General features: G+C 46.9%; 1 protein-coding gene across 1 annotated transcript in view; it reads right to left on the bottom strand.

Annotated features, from left to right (window-relative positions):
- The window catches only part of AHCYL2 (adenosylhomocysteinase like 2), a 100976-nt gene extending 83274 nt beyond the window's left edge, over positions 1–17702 (bottom strand). The window contains exon 1 of the mRNA XM_087968952.1: positions 17202–17702. Coding sequence (XP_087825078.1) covers positions 17202–17330 — 129 coding nt within the window. The 5' untranslated portion in view covers positions 17331–17702. The remainder of the gene's footprint in view (positions 1–17201) is intronic.
- Between the last annotated feature and the right edge of the window lie 8871 nt (positions 17703–26573).

Consider the following 26573-nt stretch of genomic DNA (forward strand, 5'->3'; position numbering starts at 1 on the left):
TTTTTATCCCATCTTTATGGCTTTATATGTAACTCAAGGTGGGAAAACAGACCTAACTGACTTTTCTCCTCCTATTTTTCCTACAACAACAACCCTGAGAGGTGGGTTGGATTGAGAAAGGGACTTGCCCAAAGTCACCCAGTCGGCTTTCATGTCTAAGGCAAGACTAGAATTCACATCTCCTGGTGATTGGCTCAAAGCCACCCTGTTGGCTTTCATGCCTAGGGCGGAAACTAAAACTCACCATCTCCTAGTGATTGGCCCAAAGACACCCAGCTGCCTTTTGTGCCTAAAGCTGGACTAGAACTTCCTCTCTCCTAGTGATTGGCCCAAGTCACCCACTCCACTTTCAATGCCTAAGGCAGGACTAGAACTCCCCGTCTCCTGGTGATTGGCCCAAAGTCACCCAGCTGGCTTTCATGGCTAAGGTGAGACTAGAACTCAGCGTCTTTTGGTGATTGGCCCAAGTCACTTAGCCAGCTTTCCAGCCTAAGGCGGGACTAGAACTCATCTTCTCCTAGTTTCTAGCCTGATTCCATATTGGTTAAGGAATTCTGGGAGTTGAAGTCCACATATCTTAAAGGTGCAAAGTTTAAAAAAATCTCAGGTCAAGTGGAACTTACAAATAGCATAAGGGTCACCTACATAAACTGTTTTGAAGGACAATTCGGGCTGTATCAGCTCCTTAGACAAGCCTAAAGACATATTTTAAATAAAAGAATGTTATCTAGAAAGGGGCGGGATGCCCTTTTTCCACCGAACCAGCTTCCCAATGAGAATGGTAAGCCGATAACCCCTATCCGAGCTAAAAGCAAACATGTCAAATCAAAGCATTTTTTTAAATCAGAAAAACCGAAACTCTTATCAGTCTTCACCACACTGAACCTAAACTTATTTAAAGAAATAATAATAAACACTGCGCTTCTGGTTTGCATATTTAAATATTTAATATTTTAAAAGTCGTTTTAATCACTTTCCTGTAGATGGGTTAGAAAGGAAGAGAGGATGAAACACCAGTGAAATAAAAGTGATACAGACAAATTAAACACAAGGAGCATAAATCACAATGTAGTTGACTCTATCTGCAATTTCCAGAACCTTCCAAGAATGCCAAACTCTGCTAGCAATCCACCCACTGAAAAACTGGCCTAGCGTGTTTAGAGAAGTTAGCAGTTAAAAATGTCGATGCAAAGGACTAAATCTTACCAGATCATAACACAGGCAACTTGGCAACTTTAAGACTTGTGGACTTCAACTCCCAGAATTCCCCAGCCAGCATAGCATAAATAGGAGCCAGCAGTGTGCAGCAGCAGCAGCAGCCAAAAAAGCTAATGCAATCCTAAATTGTATTAACAGAGGGATACAATCAAGATCAAGTGAGGTACTAATACCACTCTATAAAGCCTTAGTAAGACCATACTTAGAGTACTGCATCCAGGTTTGGTCACCACACTATAAAAAAGATGTTGAGAATCTAGAAAAAGTGCAGAGAAGAGCAACCAGGATGGTGAGGGGACCAATTACTGTTGTGTCTTCAGCAAACTTCAGTATTTTAACAGATGGATCGTTTCAGATACAGTCATTGGTATATAGGGAGAAGAGAAGTGGAGAAAGCACACAGCCTTGGGGTGTGTGTGTGTGTGTGCATTTTTTAAAATCAGAAATCACCTGTACAGGTGTCAAATGTAATTCTGTCTAGCTTCACCTGCTGCTTCCTGTCTGTTAGGAAGCTTATGATCCACTTACAAGTGTGTTCAGGTACTGCTAGCTGGTTTAATTTAGTTAGAAGAATGTCTGGAATAATGGTATTGTATAATAATAATATATTTTGCCTTTTCACAAATATCTTCTTCTTTTTCTTCAGCGTTTGTCTCGCGCTTCTGGCGAGGTCCGCTAATGTCCTTTTCACAAATATCTATCTATCTATCTATATATATATATATATCTATATCTATATCTATATCTATATCTATATCTATATCTATATATATATCTATATATATCTATATCTATATCTATATATATCTATATATATATCTATATCTATATCTATATCTATATCTATATCTATATCTATATCTATATCTATATCTATATCTATATATATATATATATATATATATATATATATATATATATATATATATATATATATATAATTCCTCTTAAGTCACCTTTATCTATAGTCTTTACATCTATTCTCTAACCACTCGTACCATGTACCCCAAATCATGTAATATTCGGTTTCTTCCTTATCTTTTAACTCCATCGTTAATCTGTCCATCTCCATGCATTCAAGCACCTTTTTTTATCACTATCTCTTCTGTGGGAATGTTGTCCTGTTTCCAATTTGGTGCAAAGACGATCCTAGCCACCGTTATTATGTGAAGTACGATATATTGGGTTTTCTTACTTAATTTGGACTTTTGCCTTTTGCATGCAGAGTTTAAAAGGTGGTGAGACTTTAGGAAAAAAAAGTGCAAAGAAGAGCAATTAGGATAATTAAAGCCCTGGAGATAAATGAAGAACGGTTGCAGGATTTGGGTCTGGCTAGTCTAAAGAAAAGAAGGATCAAGAGTGACATGATGGCAGTATTCCAATATTTGAGGGTCTTCCACAAAGAAAAGGGGGTCAACTTATTTTCCAAAGCACCAGAAGGCAGGACAAGAAACAATGGATGGAAAGTCATCAAAGTGAGAAGCAATGTGGAATTAAGGAGAAACTTCCTCACAGTGAGGACAGTTAACCAGTGGAACAACTTGCCACCAAAAATTGTGGTTGCCCCATCGCTGGAGGTTTTTAAGAAGAAACTGGGACAGCCACTTATCTGTAATGGTATAGGATCTCCTGCTTGAGCAGGAGGTTGGACTAGAAGACCTCTAAGGTGCTTTCAAGCTCTACTGATTAATGGATGTCGCTATGGCCACGAGCTCCATTGCTCCTCTCCCTCTAGAGCTGCACTCACGTGAACCGTTTTTGGCTTCCAGGTAACACAAGGCGAAGATCAGATAAGGATTAACCAGGTGGCCTCTTCAGGTGTGGCCTTCTCAGGATGCATTTGAGAGGCATAACTTAATGCTGTTGGTGGCTTTGATCTTATGCCTTCCCGGTGTAATCCTCTCCTCTCAAAATACAAAAATATCTCACAACCAGGTGGCATATCAAGAAATACCGTAGAAGGTGTGCCAACAAGGTGTGCCAACTAGAAAACCCGAGCTCAGGTATGCCAAGCCCCCCCTGTTTTGGGGGGGGTAGGCTGGTATTTTCCCAGGCAGGTTGCCCCAATAATTTGGTTTTAATAACTGAGCTTGCTTTGGAAAGAGTATCAGTAATGGTGTAGGGACTTCTGCTTAGGCAGGGGGTTGGACTAGATGACCTACCAGGTCCTTTCCAACTCTGTTAATCTATTTAAGGGAGTTAAGACAAACTTGGAAAATTGCAAAGAGGACAATCAAGCAATGAGCAATTCGTTGTATATCTGCCTCCTCCAGTGATCAAAGCCAAGAATTTCTAAGGAGTTTAGACCTCGACTTATAACGGTTTGTTTAGTGACGGATCAAGGTTAGGACGGCATGGAAAAAAGGGACTTAGGATCGGTTTTTTCACACAACCAATGCAACATCCCTGGGATCAAAATTCAGACGCGTGGCAACTGGCTCGTATTTATGACAGCTGCGGTGTCCGTGGAGTCACATGATGCCCTTTCGCGACCTTCTGACGAACAAAATCAAGGGGAAAGTAAAGGGATTCACTTTACAACGGTGTGACTAACTTAAGAACGGCAGAGATTCGCCTAAGCACTGTGGCAAGAAAGGTCATAAAATGGGGCAAAGCCCGCCTAGCAACTGTCCCGCTTTCCAACGGAAATGCTGCGCTGAATGGTGGTCGTAAGCTAAGGACTACCTAGATACCAGATAATGAAGCCACAAGTAGCCTTTGACAAACGACCATCATTAAGGCTAGAATTATGGTTTTAAATTGTGCCAGTTGTTAAGTGAGTCACCAGGTGACTATGACCTATTTTTATTTATTGAACAAACTAATCAAATACCCCATGGTCACCCTCCTCCTCCTCCTCTCCACAAACCCCACTCGCTTCAAGCACTGATGATGTTCCCTAGCTGGGTCATAAAATGCCTGCAAAAAAGCAACCCAACTCAAAGAGCACCATGGACCCTGCACTCCTCCTCCTCCTCCTCTTCCTCCCTGCAAATCCCACTTCCTTCTAGATGATGTTCCTAGCTGGGTCACAGATGATGTTCCCTCCTCCTCTTCCTCCTCAGCTGACTCATGAGATGCCTGCAGGAAAGCAACCAAGCTTTGAAAGCACCAAGGACCTCCACAGTCCAGCTCCTTCGCAAATGAAGTGTCTTCAAACTTGTTCCTGGGATCCAAACAGCTACCCGTTTTGTTAGACGAACAAGAAACGACTAATTTCCTTTCGATGAGTCCTGAAGTCTCCAAACTTGGCATATTTAAACCTTGTGGACTTCAACTCTAACAGGACTGGAGGAGGAATTCTGGGAGTTGAAGTCCACAAGTCTGAAAGCTGTCGAGTTTGAAGACCCTTGTATTAGTTAGTGCTTAGCGTGCACCTTTGCTGCACAGCATCTCCCCCTGGGCTGGAAAAACTCCCGATCATTCCTCCCTCGATTATGGAAAGTAGAGTTGCGGAGATGAGCCAGCCGGATACAAAATAGTCCTAAATCAGTCTGGTTTGTCAGTAGTATCTTATTTGCTTTCGCAAGCTTCGACTTCCAGATAGACAGGCCAGAATGTGGCTTATCTCAGGCTCGGGCCAATCTGAAACGCCAGGATAACAAACCTGGCCTGGGATGAAAGAGAACGCCAGGGGCACGGATCAATAATTGACAAGGGCTCTATTGTGGTGGAGAAAACCTGCAAAGAGACAAAAGAGGCACCCAGCCCTCCAGGCTGGCAAGGAATAGGAAAAATGCACACGTACAGATGGGCACAAGAGAACAATTGGTGCCTCTGCTGCCGGATTCATCAGCCCGTCACGCCGAGGGATGGCAGGGACAAAAATCCCCCGGAAAAACAAGCCGAGAAAAAAAAAAAAGGAGGAAAGATAGAACAGTTTGCTTGGGGAATGTCAGCCAGGAGAACAAACACAGATTGTGCAGCTGGGGTGGGTTTTGTTCATTTGCCATTGTTCCCATTTGTTTCCCTACCATCTTTCCACCAACACTTAAAAAGAGTTTTGAGTAGGGCAGTTGCTCCGAAAAAGGATAAGCAAGCTGGGGAATTCTGGGAGTTGAAGTCCACCCATCTTAAACCAAGCTGGCTGGGAATTCTGAAATCCACCCATCTAAACCAAGCTGGCTGGGAATTCTGGGAGTTGAATCCCACCCATCTTAAACCAAGCTGGCTGGGAATTGGGTGGGGAATCCACCCATCTTAAACCAAGCTGGCTGGGAATTCAGTGAATCCCCATCTTACCAGCTGGCTGGGAATCTGGTGATCCACCCATCTTAACCAAGCTGGCTGGAATTCTGGAGTGAACCACCCATCTTAAACCAAGCTGGCTGGGAATTCTGGGAGTTGAATCCACCCATCTTAAACCAAGCTGGCTGGGAATTCTGGGAGTTGAAGTCCACCCATCTTAAACCAAGCTGGCTGGGGAATTCTGGGAGTTGAATCCCACCCATCTCAAAGCACGGCTCTATTTTCCACTAAAGATGCCAGACCTTTGCCTCCAGAAGTTGTGGATGCTTCCAATACTGGAGGTTTTTAAGAAGAGACTGGAGAACCCTGTGTCTGAAATGGTATAGGGCTTCCTGCCCAAGCAGGGGGCTGGACTAGAAGACCTCCAAGGTCCCTTCCAATTCTGTGATTCTGTTCTATTCGATTCCTTATTATTCTTACTCTATTCTATCTCCATTCGGTTCTATTCCGTAGCATTCCATTCCATCTTTTAGCAGGAAATATGAATGCATAATTTTATTTTACTTTATTTTAAATTGGAATAGAAGCAGCAGGCTTTTTTTCTAGAGACCTCTGTAGTATTTAACGCTGCTCTTTGCAGCTCCCTAGGGGGGCCATTTGCTGGCACAGACCAGGGAAGGAAATAGCTGCTGGGATGCCAATCTAACCACTGATGAAAAGATACTGGCTCCAGGCACAAAGGTGACAGGCTGAAGGCAACCTAGGTAGATGCAGAGACCCGCCTTGCCACAGAGGCCCATGGAAATGATAACGGTTACCAAGGTTACTTTGGAATGGCCACTCTTTGAGCCTGAAGTGCCTTGTCCCCGTTCAGGAATTTTCCACTATTTAGCTCTCCTAAGAAACTCCGGGTTTTGTCAGGGAGGCACAGAGAAAAGTCTCCTCCTCCTCCTCCTTGGGGTTTTATGGCAGGCTCTTCTCAAAAGTATTCTGCCTGGGTCGTCATAAGTGCTGCGGTCAGGGTGGAAATTAAATCCAGAAAGAGAGCATCGGTTGGAACGGAGTGGGTAGCTGGCTGAGTGACATACGGGTAGTCCTTGACATACAACCCTTGGTTTAGTGACCATTAATAGAATAGAAGGGAGTGGGAATGGGGATAGGACATAGAAAATAGAAGTAGAAATAGAGGGTTAGGATTAGGGAGGGAGATAAAGAGGGAAAGCAAGCAGGCAGTTCAGGGATGTGATGGATAGGCCACGGCTTGGGCAGGAGGATTAACACGGGTAAGATTTCAAGAGTTACATCTGAGACTTAATCTGAAGCAACCCAGTTACCTATCAAGAGATTCTCACCTGGCTTGTCAAAAAACCTACCTGCCAGCTTAAGGAGGTACAACTACTGAGAAATTAGTCAGACTGGGTTGAATTTCTGCATATAGAGATTTTTGTTTGTTAAAGACGACAAAATATCTTTTCTACCCAGAGCTTGGCTCACTGTGCTAATTTCACAGGTTTAAATTCCCCGGTACATACAGTAGGTGCTCAACTCTTTTGGGGAAGCTGTGTAAGGATGAGATCAGCACAGATCGGATTTTAACCCCCATGGCCTTTGCACTCATCTGCCTACCATAGTCCCAATAGGAAGATGGCACCAGCTTAGATAAAAACCTCTGGACTTCAAAAGGAGCGGGTGATCCCGGAGGCTTTCTCTGGGCCTCCCGTGGCCAGTGTCTCCAAGGCATGCAAATCCAAACACAGGGCATCTTTGTTTGTAGCCACACCTGGAGTCCTGACTCCTAAAAAGCCAGCCAGCCAGAAGGCAGCCAGACCTCTTCAAAGGAGAACAACTGAATTCTTTTGTGGGCTTCTCTCCTGGATCGCTCAAATCTCCTCAACAGAACAGGATGAGGGAAATAGCTCCCTTTTAAAAATCGCAGCAGGGAGATGAAGAGGATGCCTAGTGCAATTAGGGGCAGATGGCTGGCTGAAACGTCCCACTTCCTTCCTGCAAAAGGAATGTTCAATATTCAAGGGAAAGCAGGGACGATAAGCTAAGGAAGGAAGGAAGGAAAAGAAGGAAGGAAGGAAGGAAGGAAGGAAGGAAGGAAGGAAGGAAGGAAAAGAGGGAAAGAAAAGAGGGGAGGAAGGGAAGGGAGGGGGGAGGAAAGGAAAAGAAAGAAGAAAAGGAAAGAAAAGAGGGAAGGGAAGAGGGAAGGAAGGAGATAAGAGAGACATAGACGGAAAGACAGATTGAGAGTGACAAAGACAGACAAAGAGATTGCCATTTGTTTAGTGTGTCTCAACCTTGCAACTTGAAGAGGTGTGGACTTCCAACTCCCAGAATTCCCCAGCCAGCTGTAGGGGGCTGAGATCCCCATGGGATTGGGATAAGAAGGGCTACTGCTGCTTTGGGCAGGAGGTTGGACTGGAAGACCGGCAAGGTCCCTTCCAGCCCGAGGAGTCTACTTCAGCTTCACAAATGTCTTAGAGACAAACAGAATAGAATAACAGGAGTCGGAAGGGACCTTGGAGGTCTTCTAGTCCAACCCCCTGCTCAGGCAGGAAACCCTCTGCCATTTTAGACAAAGGGCTGTCCAGTCTCTTCTGAAAAACCTCCAGGGATGGAGCACCCACAACCTACGGAGGCAAGGAGTTCCACTGGTTAATGGTTTCCATTCTCAGGAAGTCTCTCCTTCGTTCCAGGTTGCTTCTCTCCTTGGTTCGTTTCCATCCGTTGCTTCTTCTCCTGCCTTCAGGGGCTTTGGAGAATAGGTGGACCCCCTCTTTGGGCTCAATTGTGGTCGTAAGTCGAGGACATACCTGTATTCTCTGCAAATACTTGATGGAAGAAGCTCAACTGCGGCAAACACACACATATATATATCTGAGATCAAGTAACAGGCAGAATTTTGAGTGACGGCCCATATTTGACCTCACCAACCCATTCCAGGGTATTGAAAGAGTTTGTCCAAAGGCAAATGTTCATCGCCACCTATAATGTCTGCATTTATATTTTCCAGCAGAGGTTCATCCGTTAAGGTGACTTCTGACATGCAACGCCAGAGAGGTAGAAAAATAAAGCAATGTAACACCAGCAGTGGCAAAGGTGAGAGAACCTTGGAGGCCAAAATTGATTGATCACTTTCTTGCTTGTCTGTACAAATTCCTTGTGTGTCCAATCACACTTGGCCAATAAAGAACATCCCATTCTATATTCTGTTCTATTTTCCTAGCCCGAAACAGGTGCAAGGTGTAGCAAAGCTCATCTTTGTACTGCTGAGAAACTGGAGACGGGAGAAGGTTCTGGGACAACTTTAAGATACCGGCTAGGGAATTCTGGGAGTTGAAGTCCACCCATTTTAAAGTTTCAAGTTTGAATGCTCTAGGTCAGAGGTTCAAACTTTAGACTTGTGGACTTCAGAGCTATGCTGGCTGGAGAATTCTGGGAGTTGAAGTCCACAAGTCTTAAAATTGCCAAGGTTGGAGATCTCTGCTCTAGGTACCCAGTTTCCCTGAAAATACGACCTACCCTGAAAGTTAGTCCTAGCTTGATTTTTACACGTGAGCCCAATATAAGCCCTCCCCTCCCCCAAAATAAGCCCTAATTAAGATCCCGCCCACTCCAGAGTGGACAGGTAAAAATTAAGCTTGGGTGGGGATTGGGGTGTGTGTGTTGGAGCTGCCCTACTACTTACCTTTGGACAGTTATAGCCAGACCTCGCACCCCACAACACCTGCCTTGCCGCCCCATTTCTTCTGCAGCTGGCAAGGCTTTCCTGAAGGCCTCTGGAGCTGAGAACAAAGCTCTGGATCGATCCTGAAGGCTGCAGAGGCCTTCAGGAAAGCCTTGCCGGCCACAGGAGGAGGAGTTCCTGAAGGCCTCGGACAGCGAAAAGGAGGCCGGGAGCAACACGCGCAAGTGAGGTTAGTCAGTAGATGACATCCCCCCAAAATAAGTCCTGGTGCCTTTTTTGGGTGGCAAAAGAAATATAAGACAGGATCTTATTTTTGAGGTAAAAATGGTAGGAGTTCTATCCTATTCATTAAAGATTTATGTCCAATAAGTTCTTGAAGTCTCGGGACTCTGCACCTTAATATAACCAGTTTTAAGGTTTTCCCCCTCAATAATTTATTTTATGTTAGCATGTTTAAGTTGGCAGCAGGAAAATAGAATCCACTGGTTTTCATTCAAATGATGCGCACAAATGCTTGGCTTTTCAGCCCCAAGTTCTGAATCACATCATTTGCAATATCATCTTAAGCAGCTTTTTTTTTTTTTTTTTTAGCTTCGGGTTTATTGAGGGTTTATTAGGACAAGCTTTCTGTTCCTCGGCAACCAGACCTAGGCAACACCATCTGCAGTGAGTGAAATAATGATTTCAATAAAAAGCCCTCTGCATCTTTCAACATTCAATCCCAAGTAATGCTTTTCAAGAAGCAGAAAGGACCTATATTTTAATTCTAAACCGCAGTGCCGCACCAATCTTTATTGAGGTAAGTTTGACAGGCGTTTGATAGCCTGGAAGTGTGCAACACCCCCCCTCCCCCCAAAAAAGATTAATATTTATTCCTTCTACAAACACATCGTTCAATTGGGGTTTGTAAATTAACAGGATATGCCAAAATGTTAACTTGTATTGTTAAAATAAACTGAATACTGGAATATTTGTGATGCTGGTTATTTCAATTACCACAAACCTTGGAAATATCTTCCGTGAAGGTTTCCCTATCTGTCTGTCGCTATGACATTTCATTCGATTTTTATCAACATCCATCCAGCTGCCAAAACATTGGGGACAAGTTCTTCCCAAAAATGTTCTATCCTTTTGCGATCCACGGTAACACTTCCAGATTCTGCAACAGCTTTGTTCCCTAGGCCATCCGTCTGGGGAACTTGCACAATTCGTTGTTCTTGCCATGTACACAGATATATCAGAAGTAGACTACGTTGTTTCTCTGTGTCATAGAACATATATGAGTATAGTCATACTTTTTACATTTATTTTGTTGTTTTTATGTAGTGTATGTTGGAGGTGAGAGCTGTATGCAACGAAATTTCATTTTAATGTATGCTGATTACTGTACAAAGTAACAAAGTTATATTCTCTCTCTCTCTCTCTCTCTCTTTCTCTCTCTGTCTCCTGTCTTGTCTCTCCCTCTGTTACCTAGTTGGGTAGTGAGATGTCTGCAAGAAAACCACCAAGTTCGGAGGGACCTCAGAGCTTTCCTCCTCCTGCTCCAAATCCTCCTCCTTCTAGCCTTCTAGCACTGATGCTGCTGTTACCTAGTTGGGTAGTGAAACGTCTGAAAGAAAACCACCAAGCTCAGACGGACCACAGAGCGCTCCTTGTCCTCCTTTTCCAAATCCTCCTCCCTTCTAGCACTGATGCTGTTACCTAGTTGGGTAGTGAAACGTCTGAAAGAAAACCACCAAGCTCAGAGGGACCGCAGAGCTCTCCTTGTCCTCCTTTTCCAAATCCTCCTCCCTTCTAGACTGATGCGTGGTTAACTAGTTGGGTAGTGAGATGTCTGCAAGAAAGCCACCAAGCTCACAGGGCACCCAGGACCCCAGAGTTCAACTCTTGAGCTATTAATCCAGCAGCTTCCACGATGCTCAGCCAGCCACATCCGATATTTCCCTGTGGAAGCAATGGCCCCACATGGACTTCCCAAATCTAACTGGTTCCGTTCGATCCTCAGAAAGACTCGGGGGGGATTTAATTTTCTCCAGAAAACAGGATTCTGCTTCCTGGGCCATTTCTGTGGCATGTAGAGTCTCCCTGAAATAGAGCTTTCCGTGGGAAACGACCTAGCAATTGGAGAGGTTTCTACCAAGAATGACAAGCCTGTGATTTCCCCCCAAAACCACAATTTTGGTGTTTGAGGGAGGAGGCTGGGGGGGTGTCTAATGGAAGCACTTTGCTTCAGGGAGACCTCCTATCCCCACCTCGAACCCAATAAAAGGGGGAACGGGGGGGGGGAGGGGAAAGGAGGGAGTAGATGTTGGCAAAAACAGAGTTTTTGCAAGACTGCAAGGTCTTTTCATGGCGTATTACAGAATATAGTGGGTGGGGGGGCTGGACAGCTGCCCCTCCATCTCTCCAACTGCCTTTATTTACCCCAAGAACCCTCTCAAAATAGAGACTGTATCTGCAAACCTCAACTCTTCATTTAGGGAACCATTCGACGTTACAACGGCACTGGAAAAAGTAACTTATGACTGTTTGCCGCACTTATGACCGTCGCAGCATCCTCCATGGTCACGTGATGAAAATTCAGGCGCTTGGCAATGGTCTCTCGCATTTACGACGGTTGCAGCGTACTGGGTGGTGTGTGTGTGTCACATGATCCCCTTTGGCGACCTTCGGACAAGCAAAGCCAATGGGATTCGCTTAATGACCGTTACTAACTGAAGGACTATTCAGCGATTCGCTTAACAACGGGAAGGTCGCAAAATGAGGCAAAACTCATTTATCAGTGGTCTTGCTCAGCCCTGGAAATGCTGGGCTCAATGGCAATCATAAACCTGACTGGTACAGGTAGTCCCTGACTTGCAACCGCTTGTTTAGTGACCGTTCAAAGTTACAACAGCAATGAAAAAGGCGACCGGTGACCGTTTTTCCACGCTTACAACCATGTGATCACAATCTGGATGCTTGGCAAGTGACTCGTGTTTACGACGGTCGCCGTGTCCTCGGGATCACGCGATCTCCTTTTGCAACCTTCTGACCAGCCACGTCAACGGGGAAGCCAGATTCGCTGAACAACCAGGTTACTGACTTTTAAAATGCAGTTATCCGCTTAACAATGGGGTCAAGAATGGTTGTAAAACAGGGCAAAGCTCCCCTAACAACTGCCTCGCTTCGCCAGAGGAAATTTGGGGCTCAACTCAATGGCAAATCTTACAGGCAGCCTTACAGACGGCCCGTTGTAGTCTTTTGCAGCTCTATAACTACGCACTGCATGGACACCCGGTTATGTATGACTCACCCTCCAAACCAGCTACGGCACCAAGGCCGTCTTTGAACATTTCTGGGCTAGATAGGGGGAGGTGGTTTACTTGGAAACCAAGCCGGCTTCATTTTCCGATGCTCGGAGTGGGTCGTCGCTCGTATTCGGGCACAACGTGTCACATTCAGTGGCTGGAGTAGACTGTGATTCGGGGTTAGGGGGAAACCAATCACAGCAACTGGGTTTTGTGAACCAAGATTTAAGGGGTCCGCCTTCGCGTGAATCCAACCTATTAGAAGTATATTAGAATTACTGGGTGTAAATATCTTTTGGATTTGCCTAGTGCTACAGTAATGGCTATAATGGCCCTGTGTCTAATCACGCTTGGCCAATAAACAATATTCTATTCTCTATTCTAAATCCTATTCTATTCATAATCCTATTCTACTCTTGTTTCATTCCTGGTCTATCGTATTCTATTCTCTATTTTATTCTTTCCTATTCCTATTCCATTCTATTCCCATCCTATCCTTTCCTATCCCATTCTGCATTCTATCTAACCTACCTTATCCTATCCGCTATTCTATTCTTCCCTATTGTGTTTCCGATTGTGTTTCCTATTCTATTCCATTCATTACATAAATTGCGGTTTCTCAACCTTGGTGACTTTAAGATGGGCAGACTTCAACACCCAGAATTCCCTAGCCCAAGGGGAATTCTGGGAATTGCAATCCATCTATCTTAAAGGCTGAGAAACACCGAACACGAATTGTCTGGAAGTTGAGTCACGGCAACGGGACTTCTTTTGTTTTGAGTTTGAAACGCTTCACTGCTTATCTGAGCAGCCATTATCCCTTACTCTTATCCCAAAGTTTCACAGCCTTGAGCTCCCACACAGCTTATTAACCCCAAGAACCAGGAAAAAAGAAAGATAAGACACTGTCCTATCAGGCAAAGCAACACTCCTGGACGCAGAAGCCATTGTTTTATCTTCAGTTATTCAACAGTAAAATCCCTCCTGAGGCACCTGTTTCCCTTTCGCTCTCTTTAACCTGGGAAAGAATCCTGCGGAAACTCAGGAAACTTTTGCCAGAATTCAAAACATAGGGGGGTTAGGGTGACTTAACAGAATAACCAGAGTTGGAAGGGACCTTGGAGGTCTTCTAGCCCAACCCCCAGCTCAAGCTGGAGACCCGAAACTATTTTGGATACAAGACTGTCCAATCTCTTCTTAAAACCTTCCGTGTTGGAGCATCCCCAACTTCTGGTGGCAAGCTGTTCCACTGATTAACCGTCCTCACCGCCAGGAAATTTCTGCTCAGTTCCAGGTTTTTTCCTCTCCTTGGTTAATTTCCATCCTGCCTTCTGGGGCTTTGGAATAGATTGACCCCCCCCCCCCCTCTTCTTTGGGGCAGCCCCTCAAACATTGGACCGTGGACGGTTTGAAGGCTTCCTGAGTTAAATATACTGTACCCAGGTCTCTATTTTTGTCTGCTTGGGCTATAATGAAGTGGACACAAAGCGGTATGGTACTGCCAAGAAAGTGATGCTGAAAGATATTTATTTATTAATTTCTTCTACAGAAACTTTTGCAAATCTTTTTAATATTTTGTATTTTGAAACTTTTTTAATATCTTGAATTTCAATAAAGATTTTTTTTTAAATAAAAAAAAGAGAAGTGGACATAAACGGAGTTTCAGAAAATGCAAGGGAAGAAAAACTTGACAACCCCAAATATAGATTCCACTGAAACATGTCTTAGAATCCACGAACCACGATGTAATTTAAGGGAGAGCAAAACTGAGAGGGAGGGATTGGCCCAAAATCACCCAGCCAGCTTTCATGCCTAAGGCAGAACTAGAACTCCTAGTCTCCTGGTGAGTGGCCCAAAATCACCCAGCCAGCTTTCCTACCTAAGGCAGAACTAGAACTCACAGTCTCCTGGTGATTGACCCAAAATCACCCAGCCAGCTTTCATGCCTAAGGCAGAACTAGAACTCACAGTCTCCTGGTGATTGGCCCAAAATCACCCAGCCAGCTTTCCTGCCTAAGGCAGGACTAGAACTCCTAGTCTCCTGGTGATTGCCCCAAATCACCCAGCCAGCTTTCATGCCTAAGGCAGGACTAGAACTCACCGTCTCCTGGTGATTGCCCCCAAACCACCCAGCCAGCTTTCATGCCTAAGGCAGGACTAGAACTCACAGTCTCCTGGTGATTGCCCCAAATCACCCAGCCAGCTTTCATGCCTAAGGCAGAACTAGAACTCCCAGTCTCCTGGTGATTGGCCCAAAATCACCCAGCCAGCTTTCATGCCTAAGGCAGGACTAGAACTCACAGTCTCCTGGTGATTGGCCCAAAATCACCCAGCCAGCTTTCATGCCTAAGGCAGAACTAGAACTCACAGACTCCTGGTGATTGACCCAAAATCACCCAGCCAGCTTTCATGCCTAAGGCAGAACTAGAACTCCTAGTCTCCTGGTGATTGCCCCCAAATCACCCAGCCAGCTTTCCTGCTTAAGGTTGGACTAGAACTCACCGTCTCCCATTTTCTAGCCTGGTGCCTTAACTGCTAGACCAAACTGGCTCTCTCTCTTATTCCCAGAGCCCCAATGAGACAAGCGGCACCTACACTGAATAAATCAACCAAGGCCTACCTGCATAAAATTGCTCTCCACACTGAGGCAGAAGAAATACTTGGATGATAAATGGAAGCTTCTGAAGAAACTCTTCCGAAGAGCAGCCTGTCCGTGCTTAGATACAGAAAGCCCCCCTGGCACTGCCAAGTGGGGCTGCCGGCATGCCTGGAACAAGGCCACGCTGGCCAGGGGTCTTTGCACGGTGGAGGCCAGGAAGCAGGGATGCTTTTCCTTCAGGGAAGGTACCAAGGGCCTCTCCTGGCTGGAGAGAGAGGTGGCTTCAGGCCACCCAGAGTAGGTCACAGGAAGCTTCCGATGGGGACTCAAGGGGGGGGCTAGGAAACGGTGGGGGGGCGCAGACCAGTTTGATATCAGGGTAGGTGCTCTTTGGGCAACTTCCCCCTCTCTGACCATCAATTCCTCGGAGGAAGGGGGCTGTAAGACCACCAACTTCTCCAGGTTGTCGAGGGCAAGATCCCTGACCCATGGCCACTGCCCGACGACGCTCTGACCCTCCCACCAAGGCTGCAGAGATCAAGACTCACCCCAGGCAGCAGAGATTCTCAACCCCCTCCAGATTCCAAATAAAGACCCTCGATGACACCTCCCACCCCCAGGTTACAAAGAGCAAGCCCCCCTCGATCCCTCCATCTGCAAAGACCCTGACTCCCCCCGTGCAAGTCTGCAAAGGGCAAGACCCCTGATTCCTTCCATGGCTGCAAAGACCCTCAAATCCCTCCCACCCCCCATGGCTGCAGAGCACAAGACCGCTGAGTGGCCCAGGTGGCCAAGAACATCGCGTCTCCCCCAAGACAGCAAAGAAACACCCTTGATGCCCCCCCAGGCTGCAAAGACCCTCGACCCCCTCCCCAAGTCTACAAAGGACAAGACTCTGATCTCCCCACCCCAGGCTGCAAAGACCCTCCTGCATCCCACTCCCCAAGGCTGCAGAGGGCAAGACCCCCATCTCCCCACAGACCCTCCTCCATCCCACAAAGCCACAAAGGGCAAGACCCCCCCATCTCCCCACAGACCTTCCCCAGGCTGGAAAGACTCTCCCCCACCCCACCAAAGCCACAAAGGGCAAGACCCCCCCATCTCCCCACAGACCCTCCCCACCCCACCAAAGCCTCAAAGGGCAAGACCCCCCATCCGCCCCCAGGCTGCAAAGACCCTCGACCCTCCCCTTCCCAAAAGGCTGCAGAAGGCAAGACCCCGACCCCTCCAGGTGGCAAAGACCCCCAAATACCCATACACACGCAGACTCCAAAGACACCCCCGATGCCCCCTCCCCAGGCTACAAAGGGCAAGAGCCCCAAACTCCCCCAGGCTGCAAAGACCCTCAAACGACCCCCCCTCCAATGACTGCAGAGGGCAAGTCCCCCGATCTGCACCCCCACCCAGACTCCACAATGCCCCCCCTGCCCAGGCTTAAAAGACCCCCCACTCTACCTCCAGGCTGCAGAGGACCCTAGGAGGGAGGGGGAGGTCTTCCCTGGGGACCCTCCCCCTCCCCTCCCAGGGACTACAACTCCCATCAACCCCTCCCACCCGCCCCACAGACAGGAGGAGGAGGAGTTGGGGGAAACCATCCTGGCAGTGCGGTTCCTTTCCAACCCACCCCCTTCCCCGGGCCAGAGGGGAGGCAGGGGACGATGGGCCTTGTAGTAGTACCGAGGAAAGGAGATCCATAACCCCCACCCACCCAGGCTTGAAAGACCCCCCATCCTAGGCTGCAGAGGGCCCCATGAGGAGGGAGGGGGGTCTTTCATGGGGCCCTCCCCAGGGACTACAAGTCCCATCAACCCTCCCCACCAGGGACTACAAGTCCCATCAACCTCCCCAGGGACTACAAGTCCCATCAACCCTCCCCCGGACTACAAGTCCCATCAACCCTCCCCCCAGGGACTACAAGTCCCATCAACCCTCCCCGCCAGGGACTACAAGTCCCATCAACCCTCCCCCCGGGGACTACAAGTCCCATCAACCTCCCCCGGGACTACAAGTCCCATCCACAACCCTCCATCCCAGGGACTACAAGTCCCACACGGGCAGGAGGAGGAGGAGTGGAGGGGGAAGCCATCCTGGCAGTGCGGTTCCTTCACAACCCTCCCCGGGCCGGAGGGGGCGTGGCAGGGGACGATGGGCCCTGTAGTACCGAGGGGAAGAGAGAAGAGATTCCCCCCCCCCATCCCCGCGCGCGCTTTACCTTCTTGACGGTGCGCGGCGCCTCCGTGACGGTCCCGTCGGGGCTGACCAGCGCCTCTCCCAGCTGCCCGCCCGCCCCGTCGCCCCCGTCGCCGGTCAGCCGGAGTGTCGGCTGCTCGCAGCGCTTCATGGCCGAGGCCTGGGGGCTTTGGCCGCAGCCGCCGAGCCGGGGGTGCCGGGGCCGGGCCGGGCTCGGCGTGAGGCGGCGAGCAGGGGCCGGGGGCGACGGAGGAGGCGGCGGCGGAGGCGGCGGCCGGGGGCTTGTCCAGAGGCCCGGCCAGCTCCTTCAGCTCCACGGCCGGCGGGGCCGCCACCCGCACCGACATCATCGTCCCCCTCAGCCGCGAACGCCTCGCTCGCTCGCTCGCTCGCCCGGCTCCCCTCAGGCTTGACCACGCCCTCCGGGACCGCCCACCGCCGCGCGCGGGCACGCCGGGAGACGAGTCCGACGCCCGGCTGCGGAGAGCGGCGGCCGAGGGTTCGGAGGACTGCCGCTCCCGGCGGGCTTTGCGCGGGGTAGGAGGCGGGAGGAAGGACGCTTTCCACCACCCACCCACCCACCCCCCCCCGCGCGCGCGGAGGCTCTTGGGAGCTGCAGTTCGACGTTCGGCTCAGAGGGGAGGGGGCGCTCGCCCGAAAGGCTGTTTCCGGAGGTGCGGGACTGCAATTCCCAAGAGCCACGCGGCGGGTCTGGGGCGAAGGAGGAGCCCCCTTGGCCGCTTTGGGGGCGGGCGGGAGAGGGGGGGGGCTTGGAAGGCTAAGGGTTTCTCACCCGGGAAGCTCGCGTGGGAGTTTGAGGACTGCATGACCCATCCACGCAGGACTCCAGGACCCATCACCTTTTCCCTTGCTAGACTGCATGGCTGATGGCCATCCTCATTAATTATTATTATTATTATTATTGTTGTTATTTCTTCTCTTCTTCCTCTTCTCCTTTTCCTCTTTTCCCCCTCCTCTTCTTCCCCTTCTTCCTCCTCCCTTCCTTCTTTTCCTCCTCCTTTCCTCGTTTTCCTTCTCCTTTCCTCCTTTTCTTCTTCTCCTCTCTTTCCTTTCTTTTCCTTCTCCTTCTTTCCTCCTCTCCTCCTTTCCTCCTTTCTTTTTTCCTTCTCCTTTCCTTTTCTTCTCCTTTCTTTCTCCTCCTCCTCCTCATTTGCCTTCATTCCTTCTTTCTCCCTTTTTTCCTTTGCTTATTGTCCCCTATGACTATTATTAAGTGCTGCACCTGATGATTCTTGACTCCTGACGAATGTCTCTTTCCTTTTATGCACACAGAGCATTTACACCAAGACAAATTCCTTGTGTGTCCAATCACACTGGCCAATAAAAGAATTCTATTCTATTCTATTCTCTATTCTATTCTATTCTATTCCTTGTGTGTCCAATTACACTTAGCCAATAAAAGAATTCTATTCTATTCCTATTTTCTATTCTATTCTATTCTATCCTGTTCCTATTCCATTTTTTTCTATTCTATTCTATTCTTATTGTACCCTATGACTATTATTTAGTGTTGTACCTGATGATTCTTGATGAATATATCTTTTCTTTTATGTATACTGAGACATTTGCATCAAGACAAATTCCTTGTGTGTCCAATCACACTTGGCCAATAAAAGAATTCTATTCTATTCTATTTCATTCCTATTTTCTATTCTATCCTATTCTATTCTATCACATTCTAGTCTATTCTGTTCCTATTTTCTATTCTATTCTATTCCTATTCTATCCTGTTCCTATTCCATTTTTTTCTATTCTATTCTATTCTATTCTTATTGTACCCTATGACTATTATTAAGTGCTGCACCTGATGATTCTTGACTCTTGACGAATGTCTCTTTCCTTTTATGCACACAGAGCATTTGCACCAAGACAAATTCCTTGTGTGTCTAATCACATTTGGCCAATTCTATTCTATTCTCCTGCTCCTACATCAAAAACAGCCCAAACAAGCAAATACAATCCTTGGTTGTATAAACAGAGGCACAGAATCAAAATCTGTGGGAAATATTAGTACTGCTTTATAAAGGCCACAGCTGGAATGCTGCACCCAGTTTTGGTCCCCACATTACAAAAAAGATGTGGAGACTTTGGAAAAAGTGCAGAGAAGAGCAACAATGATGATGAAAAGCCGGGAGACTCAAACATAAGAACGGTTACTAGCTAGATAGTAGATAATAGAGATATGCATAGATGATAAATGATAATGAGATGATAGATGATATAGATAGATGATATAAATAGATGATTGATAGATGATAATGACTGATAGATGATATAGATCAGGGGTCTTCAAACTTGACAGCTTCAAGACTTGTGAACTTCAACTCCCAGAATTCCTCCTCCAGTTATGTTAGGAATTCTGGGACTTGAAGTCCACAAGTCTTAAACTCGTCCTTTGAAGACCCTTGATTTAGTTGATATATGATAGACAGATGATTGATAGATGATATAGATGATAGATGATAGACAGATTGATAGATAGATTATAGACAGTTGATTGATAGATGATATAGATGAAGACAGATGATTGATAGATGATAGATGATAGACAGTTGATTTATAGATGATATAGATCAGTGATCCCCAACCTTTTTACGCCACGGCCCGATATCCCCAACCTTTTTATGGCGCGGCCCGGTACCGGCATTAGCTGGGCGACGCCATCTTTTTGATGAAAAAGTGCTTCCGGTGAGCTTTCTACCCGGAAAAGCTCACCGAAGCTTTTTTCATCAAACAAGATGGCGGCGCCAACAAGCCAGCGCCCGGTAGGACTTGTTCCACGGACGGGACCGGTCGCGGACCGGTGGTTGGGGACCCCTGATATAGATGATAGATGATTGATAGATGATATAAATAGATGATAGATGATAGATAGACAGATGATTGATAGATGATATAGATGATAGAGATGATCAATAGATGATAGATGATAGACAGATGATTGGTAGATGATATAGATGATAGATTGATAGGTGATATACATAGATGATTGATAGATGATATATAGACAGATGATTGATAGATGATAGATGATATAGATGATAGATGGATGATAGATGATATAGGTAGATGGATAGATACTATAGATCAGCGGTCGCCAACCAGTGGGAAAATTTTGGTGGCCCGCAAAGAAATGTCACTCCCAGAGCACACCCCCCAAAGCAATTAATCCAGGCTGCATAGAAACACAAGGCTGCGCCGCCCACATGGCCCGCGGGAACCCTCCCCGCCCACTCACTCCTTACCCAGCAAACTTGCCTGCTAACTTGCTATTTTTCCTTTTTTTTCTGACCAAACAAAGTTTCCTCCCCGTAGACCATGCCATAGACCATGCCATTCACGTCTCTCCTTTATCCTCTCCTCCCTGCGTGCCCTAGGATGGAGAGGGGATGGACCTGGGTCCTCCTCTGACTGGCCAGCCGGCCTCTGCCCTTCCCCAGCCTCCTCCACCACCTCCGGAGCCACACCTTCCACTCCCTGTCAGTTGTTCCTCCTCTCCTTTGGAGTCAGTCTCCATAAGGGGCATGACAGGGGAAAGCCAACGTACATTCCAACTCTTAACTTTAAAAGATTGTAACTTTAAAAGCTTTTGCCTGTGAATATATTTAATTGGAGAACGTGATTGATGACACCCAGCCCGTGAAGGTGCTCAATTGGAGAATCTGATTTATGACACACCCAGGCCCCGGTGGGTGGAGGGGGGGGAACAGGGTCACAGAGGACTGTAAATGACGTAGGGCAGAGTTGGCTTTGTTTAGGTCAATGCTGACATGTTGTTCCTAATAAATCATTTGAAGTTGGTTGAAGTTTGGCTCGAGAATCATCTAATTAGGGCAGGGGTCCCCAACCACCGGGCCGCGGACCGGTACCGGTCCGTGGATCACTTTGTACCGGGCCGCAAAGGAAAAAAAATGGCGGCTTTCTTCGCCTTCGTGAATGCTGCTGGGATCGGGGATCAAGGACACAAATGAAAGAAGGGGAGGGAGGAAGCAACCGAAGCCTGTCCTGCTCTCTGGCTCAGCGGCTTTGGTTTCGTCCTGCCTCGTTCCTCTCTCAGTCGCTCTCTCGCTCCTCCACCAGCCCAGGAAGAAACTGCTTCAAAGAAGCCGGCAGGGTGGCTTTTCCTGTCGCGCAGCTCCTCCAGCGCCCGTTCACCCCCACCCCGCCGCCTGCGGTTCAATCCAGTGCTCCGTTCTGCCTGCCTGCCTTCGTTTCTGGTTGTTTGGGAGCAGCTTCGGCTGAGAATAATAACTATTCGCCTCTTTTTATCAGCCGAAGCTGCTCCCAAACAACCAGAAACGAAGGCAGGCAGGCAGGCAGAATGGAGCACTGGATTGAACCGCGCGCAGCGGCGGGGTGAACGGGCGCTCGGAGGAGCTGCGGCGACAGGAAAAGCCACCCTGCCGGCTTCTTTGAAGCAGTTTCTTCCTGGGCTGGTGGAGGAGCGAGAGAGCGACTGAGAGAGGAACGAGGCAGACACCTGAGGGAGGGAGGAGACACCTGAGGGATGGGGCTGAGGGAGGCAGGGCCGAGAGCCGCCACCGCCCAGCGCTCAGTTTTGAAGGCGCTCCTCAGCCCGGCACAGTTCCTGAATCTGCAGCTGAAACCCTCCGTTTTAAATGTCCCAATAGAAGAGAATATCTGTCGCTCAGGGTTGCAATGAGGAGGCCGTGGCGCTCCCTGAACTTGGTGGTTTGCTGGCAGACGTTTTATTACCCGACTAGGTAACAACATCACATGTTACCTAGTCAGGTAATGAAACGTCTGCAAGCAAACCACCAAACTCGGACTCCCCCACCCCTTGAAAAAGTGTTTCTGCTTGAAACTGGTCCCTGGTACAAAAAAGGTTGGGGACCACTGAATTAGGGTGATTGCTGGAATCCTGACATCTACTTTTATACACAAGTCCTCGATTTACAACGGTTCATTTAGTGACCGAACTTACACCGACAGCAAAAAGTGACTTACGACAGATTCTCGCACTTACGGCTATTGCAGTCTGAAAATCCAGACGCTTGCCAACTGACTCGCGTTTATGATGGTCGCAAGTTGGCAATCTTCTGACCAGCCACATCAATGGGGAAGCCAGATTCACTCAATGCCCGTGTGACTCACTTAAACTTGCCGAAGCTGTTAAGTGAACAACTACAAGGATTCACTTAACTTTGGCAAGTAAGGTCGTAAAATGGAGGGGGGGGGGAGAAACTCACTTAACAAATGTCTCGCTTAGCGACAGAAATTTTGGGCACAATTGTGGTCGTAAGTTGAGGAGTCCCTGCATGATGTGGCCAGATTGCAAAGATCAAAAACCAAGTCAGATTGAGAGAATGTCTCTTCCCTTTGCAAAAATCAGAGCCAAAGGGACATAGTAAAAACACAACATGGGTAATCCTTGATTCATGACCACGGAGCCCAAAATTATTGTTGCTAAGTGAGACAGCAGCTAAGTAAATTTTTGCCTTTTAATCTTTCTTGCCCCGGTTGTTAAGTGAATCATTGCATTTCTTAAGTTAGCAGCACCTCCACGGTTGAAATTCAGACTCTTGACAACTGACTCATATTTACGACGGCCACAGTGTCCCCGGGATCACGTGATTCACTAACAACCATAACAGCTGCAGTGATTTACTTTTACAACTGGGGCCCGGGAAAAACTCACTTAACACCTTTCTCACTTAGCAATAGAAATTCTGATCACAATTGTGGTCGTAAGTCGAGGATTCACTGCGTCTTGGCTTGGGCACAGTATTTTCTGCAGAGCCAGGAACCGTGTTTTAGCCAACCAGGGTTAGTAGTAGGGCTTTTGTCGTATAAATCTGTCAGCTTTTGGAGGGGGAAGTTTGTCTGGGAAAGCAAAACGCACAATTCAAATGCTGCTCTGTATTGCCACCTCCTGGCACACACACACACGCACACACACACACACACATATATATATACATATATACATACACACATACATACATACATACATACATACATATATATATATTCCCCTTCCATTTCTTCCATTTCTGTTGTTGCATGCTGTCCATTTAATTCAGTTAAAAGATTCTGTAGTTGGGTTCAATTAAGATTTTGGGTTAATTCAGTTTTAACCCTCCTGAGTTTAGAATAGAATTAGAATAGAATAGGAAAGAATGGAATAGGAAAGAATAGAATAGGGAAGAATAGACTAGGAAAGAATAGGAAAGAACAGAACAGGAAAGAATAGAATAGAATATAGAGAACAGAACAGAACAGAATAAGGAAAGAATAGAATGGAATGGAATAGAATAGAATCTTTATTTAGAATAGAATAAGGAATAGAATAGAATAGGAATAAGGATAGAATAGAATAGAGGAAAAGAAAATAGGAATAGAATAGAAAATAGAAATAGAATAGAATTCTTGATTGGCCAAGTGTGATTAAAATAGGAATAGAATAGAAAATAGAAATAGAATAGAATTCTTGATTGGCCAAGTGTGATTGGACAAACAAGGAATTTGTCTTGGTGCAAATGCTCTCAGTGTACATAAAAGAAAAGGTTCATTCGTCAAGAGTCAAGAATAATCAGGTAGAACACTTAATAATAGGTAAGGAAAAAAAACATTCACACCGACTTAACCAGCTGAATTCCAAGTTAGTGAAATTCTTTTTTTTCTTTTTAAACAATTTTTTATCTTTTTAAACAACCCCAAATTCAAAAGTGACACAAAAACGGTGAATCCTGACTGCCAATATTCTTCTAAGTGTTGGGGGCACATTTTATTTTGCAAAAATAAAGATATAAGCGTGACACAGATAGTCCTCAACTTACACGAATTTATTCAGCAACCTCTTGAAGTTACCAAAAAAGGGAGCGGGGCTTAAAACTGGTCCTCAGACTTACGACTGGCTCTGCATCCTCACACCATCACAATTCTGGTGGCACATATTTGTGACATCAATACAGGCCAGTTGCCAAGGGTCACAATTTGCATCATGTGACAATGGGGATGCTACAACCATCGTTAAGTGTGAAAAACCACCCTAAGTCGCTTTTTTCGGTGCCAATATAACTTCGGTCACTAAATGAACTGTTGTAACTCGAGGAATACCTGTTGTATACAAGTAGAAATATCATCTGGAGCACAGAAACTAGCCAACAGATGTTTGTGGGCACCCTGGATGAGTTTAGCGGGTTTTAAATCCAGCCAGGAGATTGTGCCAAAATTCCCAAAGTTATCCAAAGATTTCCAAAAAAAAATTCCTTATTAGAGATGATAAAATGTTTAGATTTTGTAACCATGAAAAACAGACAAAAACTTTGCATTATACATACGGGTAGTATATTAAAAAAAACCAGTAACAAACCTGGAATTATTTGAACACGTTGCTACAGCCTCTTCCCATTCAACCCGGCCTCTATGCTTACTCCATGTTCTAATTCCTATCGCCGTCTGGTCCCACCAGGGAAGAGGATGAAGGCGAAGACTACAAGTCCCATCAAGCTGCGCAGGGAAGTAGAGGCACAGCATAGGGTGTGGGAAAGAGAGTTCTACTGAGGCTTTCAGACTGAGGTCCAGGTGACCTCAGAAAATTCTTCTTCTACTTGGGTTGATCTCATGAAATGAAGACTTGAGAGGTTATGGTGAAGAATCCAACTAGGATGTCTTACGGACTTCTGCAAGAAGCTTCAAACCAGACCTGGGGATATGTTAAGGTTAGATCTTGAGGTCCATCAGGAAAGGCCAGAGACGGACGACACAGTTTGAAGGTCAAAGGTATGGTGGGCTACCAGGGACAATCCAGATCAAGGGCCTTCAAACTTGACAGCTTTAAGACTTGTGGACTTCAACTCCCAGAATTCCTGAACTAACATGATTGGAGGAGGAATTCTGGGAGCTGAAGTCCACCAGTCTTAAAGCTGTCAAGTTTGAAGACCCATGATCCAGATGGCAGACATGGTATTCCTTCACCTTGGCCATTTTTCAGAAGGGTGGACTTCCAAGTCTTCCGTTCGACGCAGCCTCCCTGCTTACTCCCTATTCTAATTCCCACCTCCATCTGGTCCCACCACGGAGAGGATGAAGGCGAACACTACAAGCTCCATCGCTGGTTGGGGAATTTGAGTGTTGAAGTCCACCCATCTTAAAGTGGCCCGAGTTGAGGAACGCTGATCTAACATCTGGATGGTTCCTGGTGGGTCCATCACAATTCATGGTCTTCAAACCTTTGAAGCATCCTCAGCCATGGATCTCTTTGAGAAGACACCCAAATCAACCTCTCCATGGAGAACGTCCTTCACCTCATCGGGAGCTTCTCAAAGAAATCTCCTTTTTTGAAATAAACCTTCCCCCCGTCCCTCCTACTTCCTGCTCAGAATTGTGACAGGTAGGGAAGACGCCCAAAGCGATAAGATTAGGTACAGTACCTAGAGCCCCTTACGTAAACGTACAAGGCAGTCCTTGAATTGTGACCATAATTGTGTCTGGAATTAGTCATTGGTTGTTGCATTGTTTGCTAGGCAGGTCATCATATAGCCGTCCTGATTTTATGGCCGTTTTTGTTTGGCGATGGTTGGGAGGAAGGGAGGAGGGAGGGAAGGGAGATGAGAAGGAAGGAAAAGATGGAAGATGAGAAGGGAGGAAGAAGGAAAGGAGGACACATGAGGAGGGGGAGGGAGGGAGGAAGGAAGGAGATGAAATGAGAGGGAAGGAGGGAGGGAGGGAAGGAAGAAGGAAAGATGGAAGGGAGATGAGAAGGAAGGAAAGAAGAAGAAGGAAGGAAGGAAGGAAGGAAGGAAGGAAGGAAGGAAGGAAGGAAGGAAGGAAGGAAGGAAGGAAGGAAGGAAGGAAGGAAGGAAGGAAGGCCGGCCCATGATGGTCTCTGAGCTTGGTTGCTTTCTTGCAGACATTTTATGACCCAACTAGGGAACATCATAGGGAATAAAGGAGGGAGGGAGGGGGAGGGAGGGGAGGGAGGGAGGAAGGGGAGGAAGGAAGGAAGGGAGGAAGGGCTTAGAGGAAGGAAGGAAGGAAGGAAGGAAGGAAGGAAGGAAGGAAGGAAGGAAGGAAGGAAGGAAGGAAGGCCAGGCTTGTGGCGGGTCCTTGATGGTCTCTGAAGTTGGTGGTTTCCTTACAGATGTTTCATGACCCACCTAGGTAGCATCATCAGTGCTGGGGGTGCAAATGGCGATGCAGTGTTTTCCCCATTCCGGACGCTAGAAACGCTCTTGAGGTTCTCCTCACATACCAAAACAAGAAGGACAATCCCACCCTTGGTCTTCTTGCAGAGGTCCGCAAGATGAAGAGATGTGGGGGAGGGAAGGAAGGATGGTCTTCAGAAGGCGCCCAAAGACAGACTCTTCCAATAATCTCTCTCGGTCTCCTTGAAGGCGTTGGGGGTAGA

The sequence above is a fragment of the Notechis scutatus genome, chromosome 6 (genome assembly GCF_049901735.1).
Source record: "Notechis scutatus isolate UNSWTSFEM ecotype Mainland chromosome 6, rNotScu1.2, whole genome shotgun sequence".
In the NCBI taxonomy this organism is placed as follows: Eukaryota; Metazoa; Chordata; class Lepidosauria; order Squamata; family Elapidae; genus Notechis; species Notechis scutatus.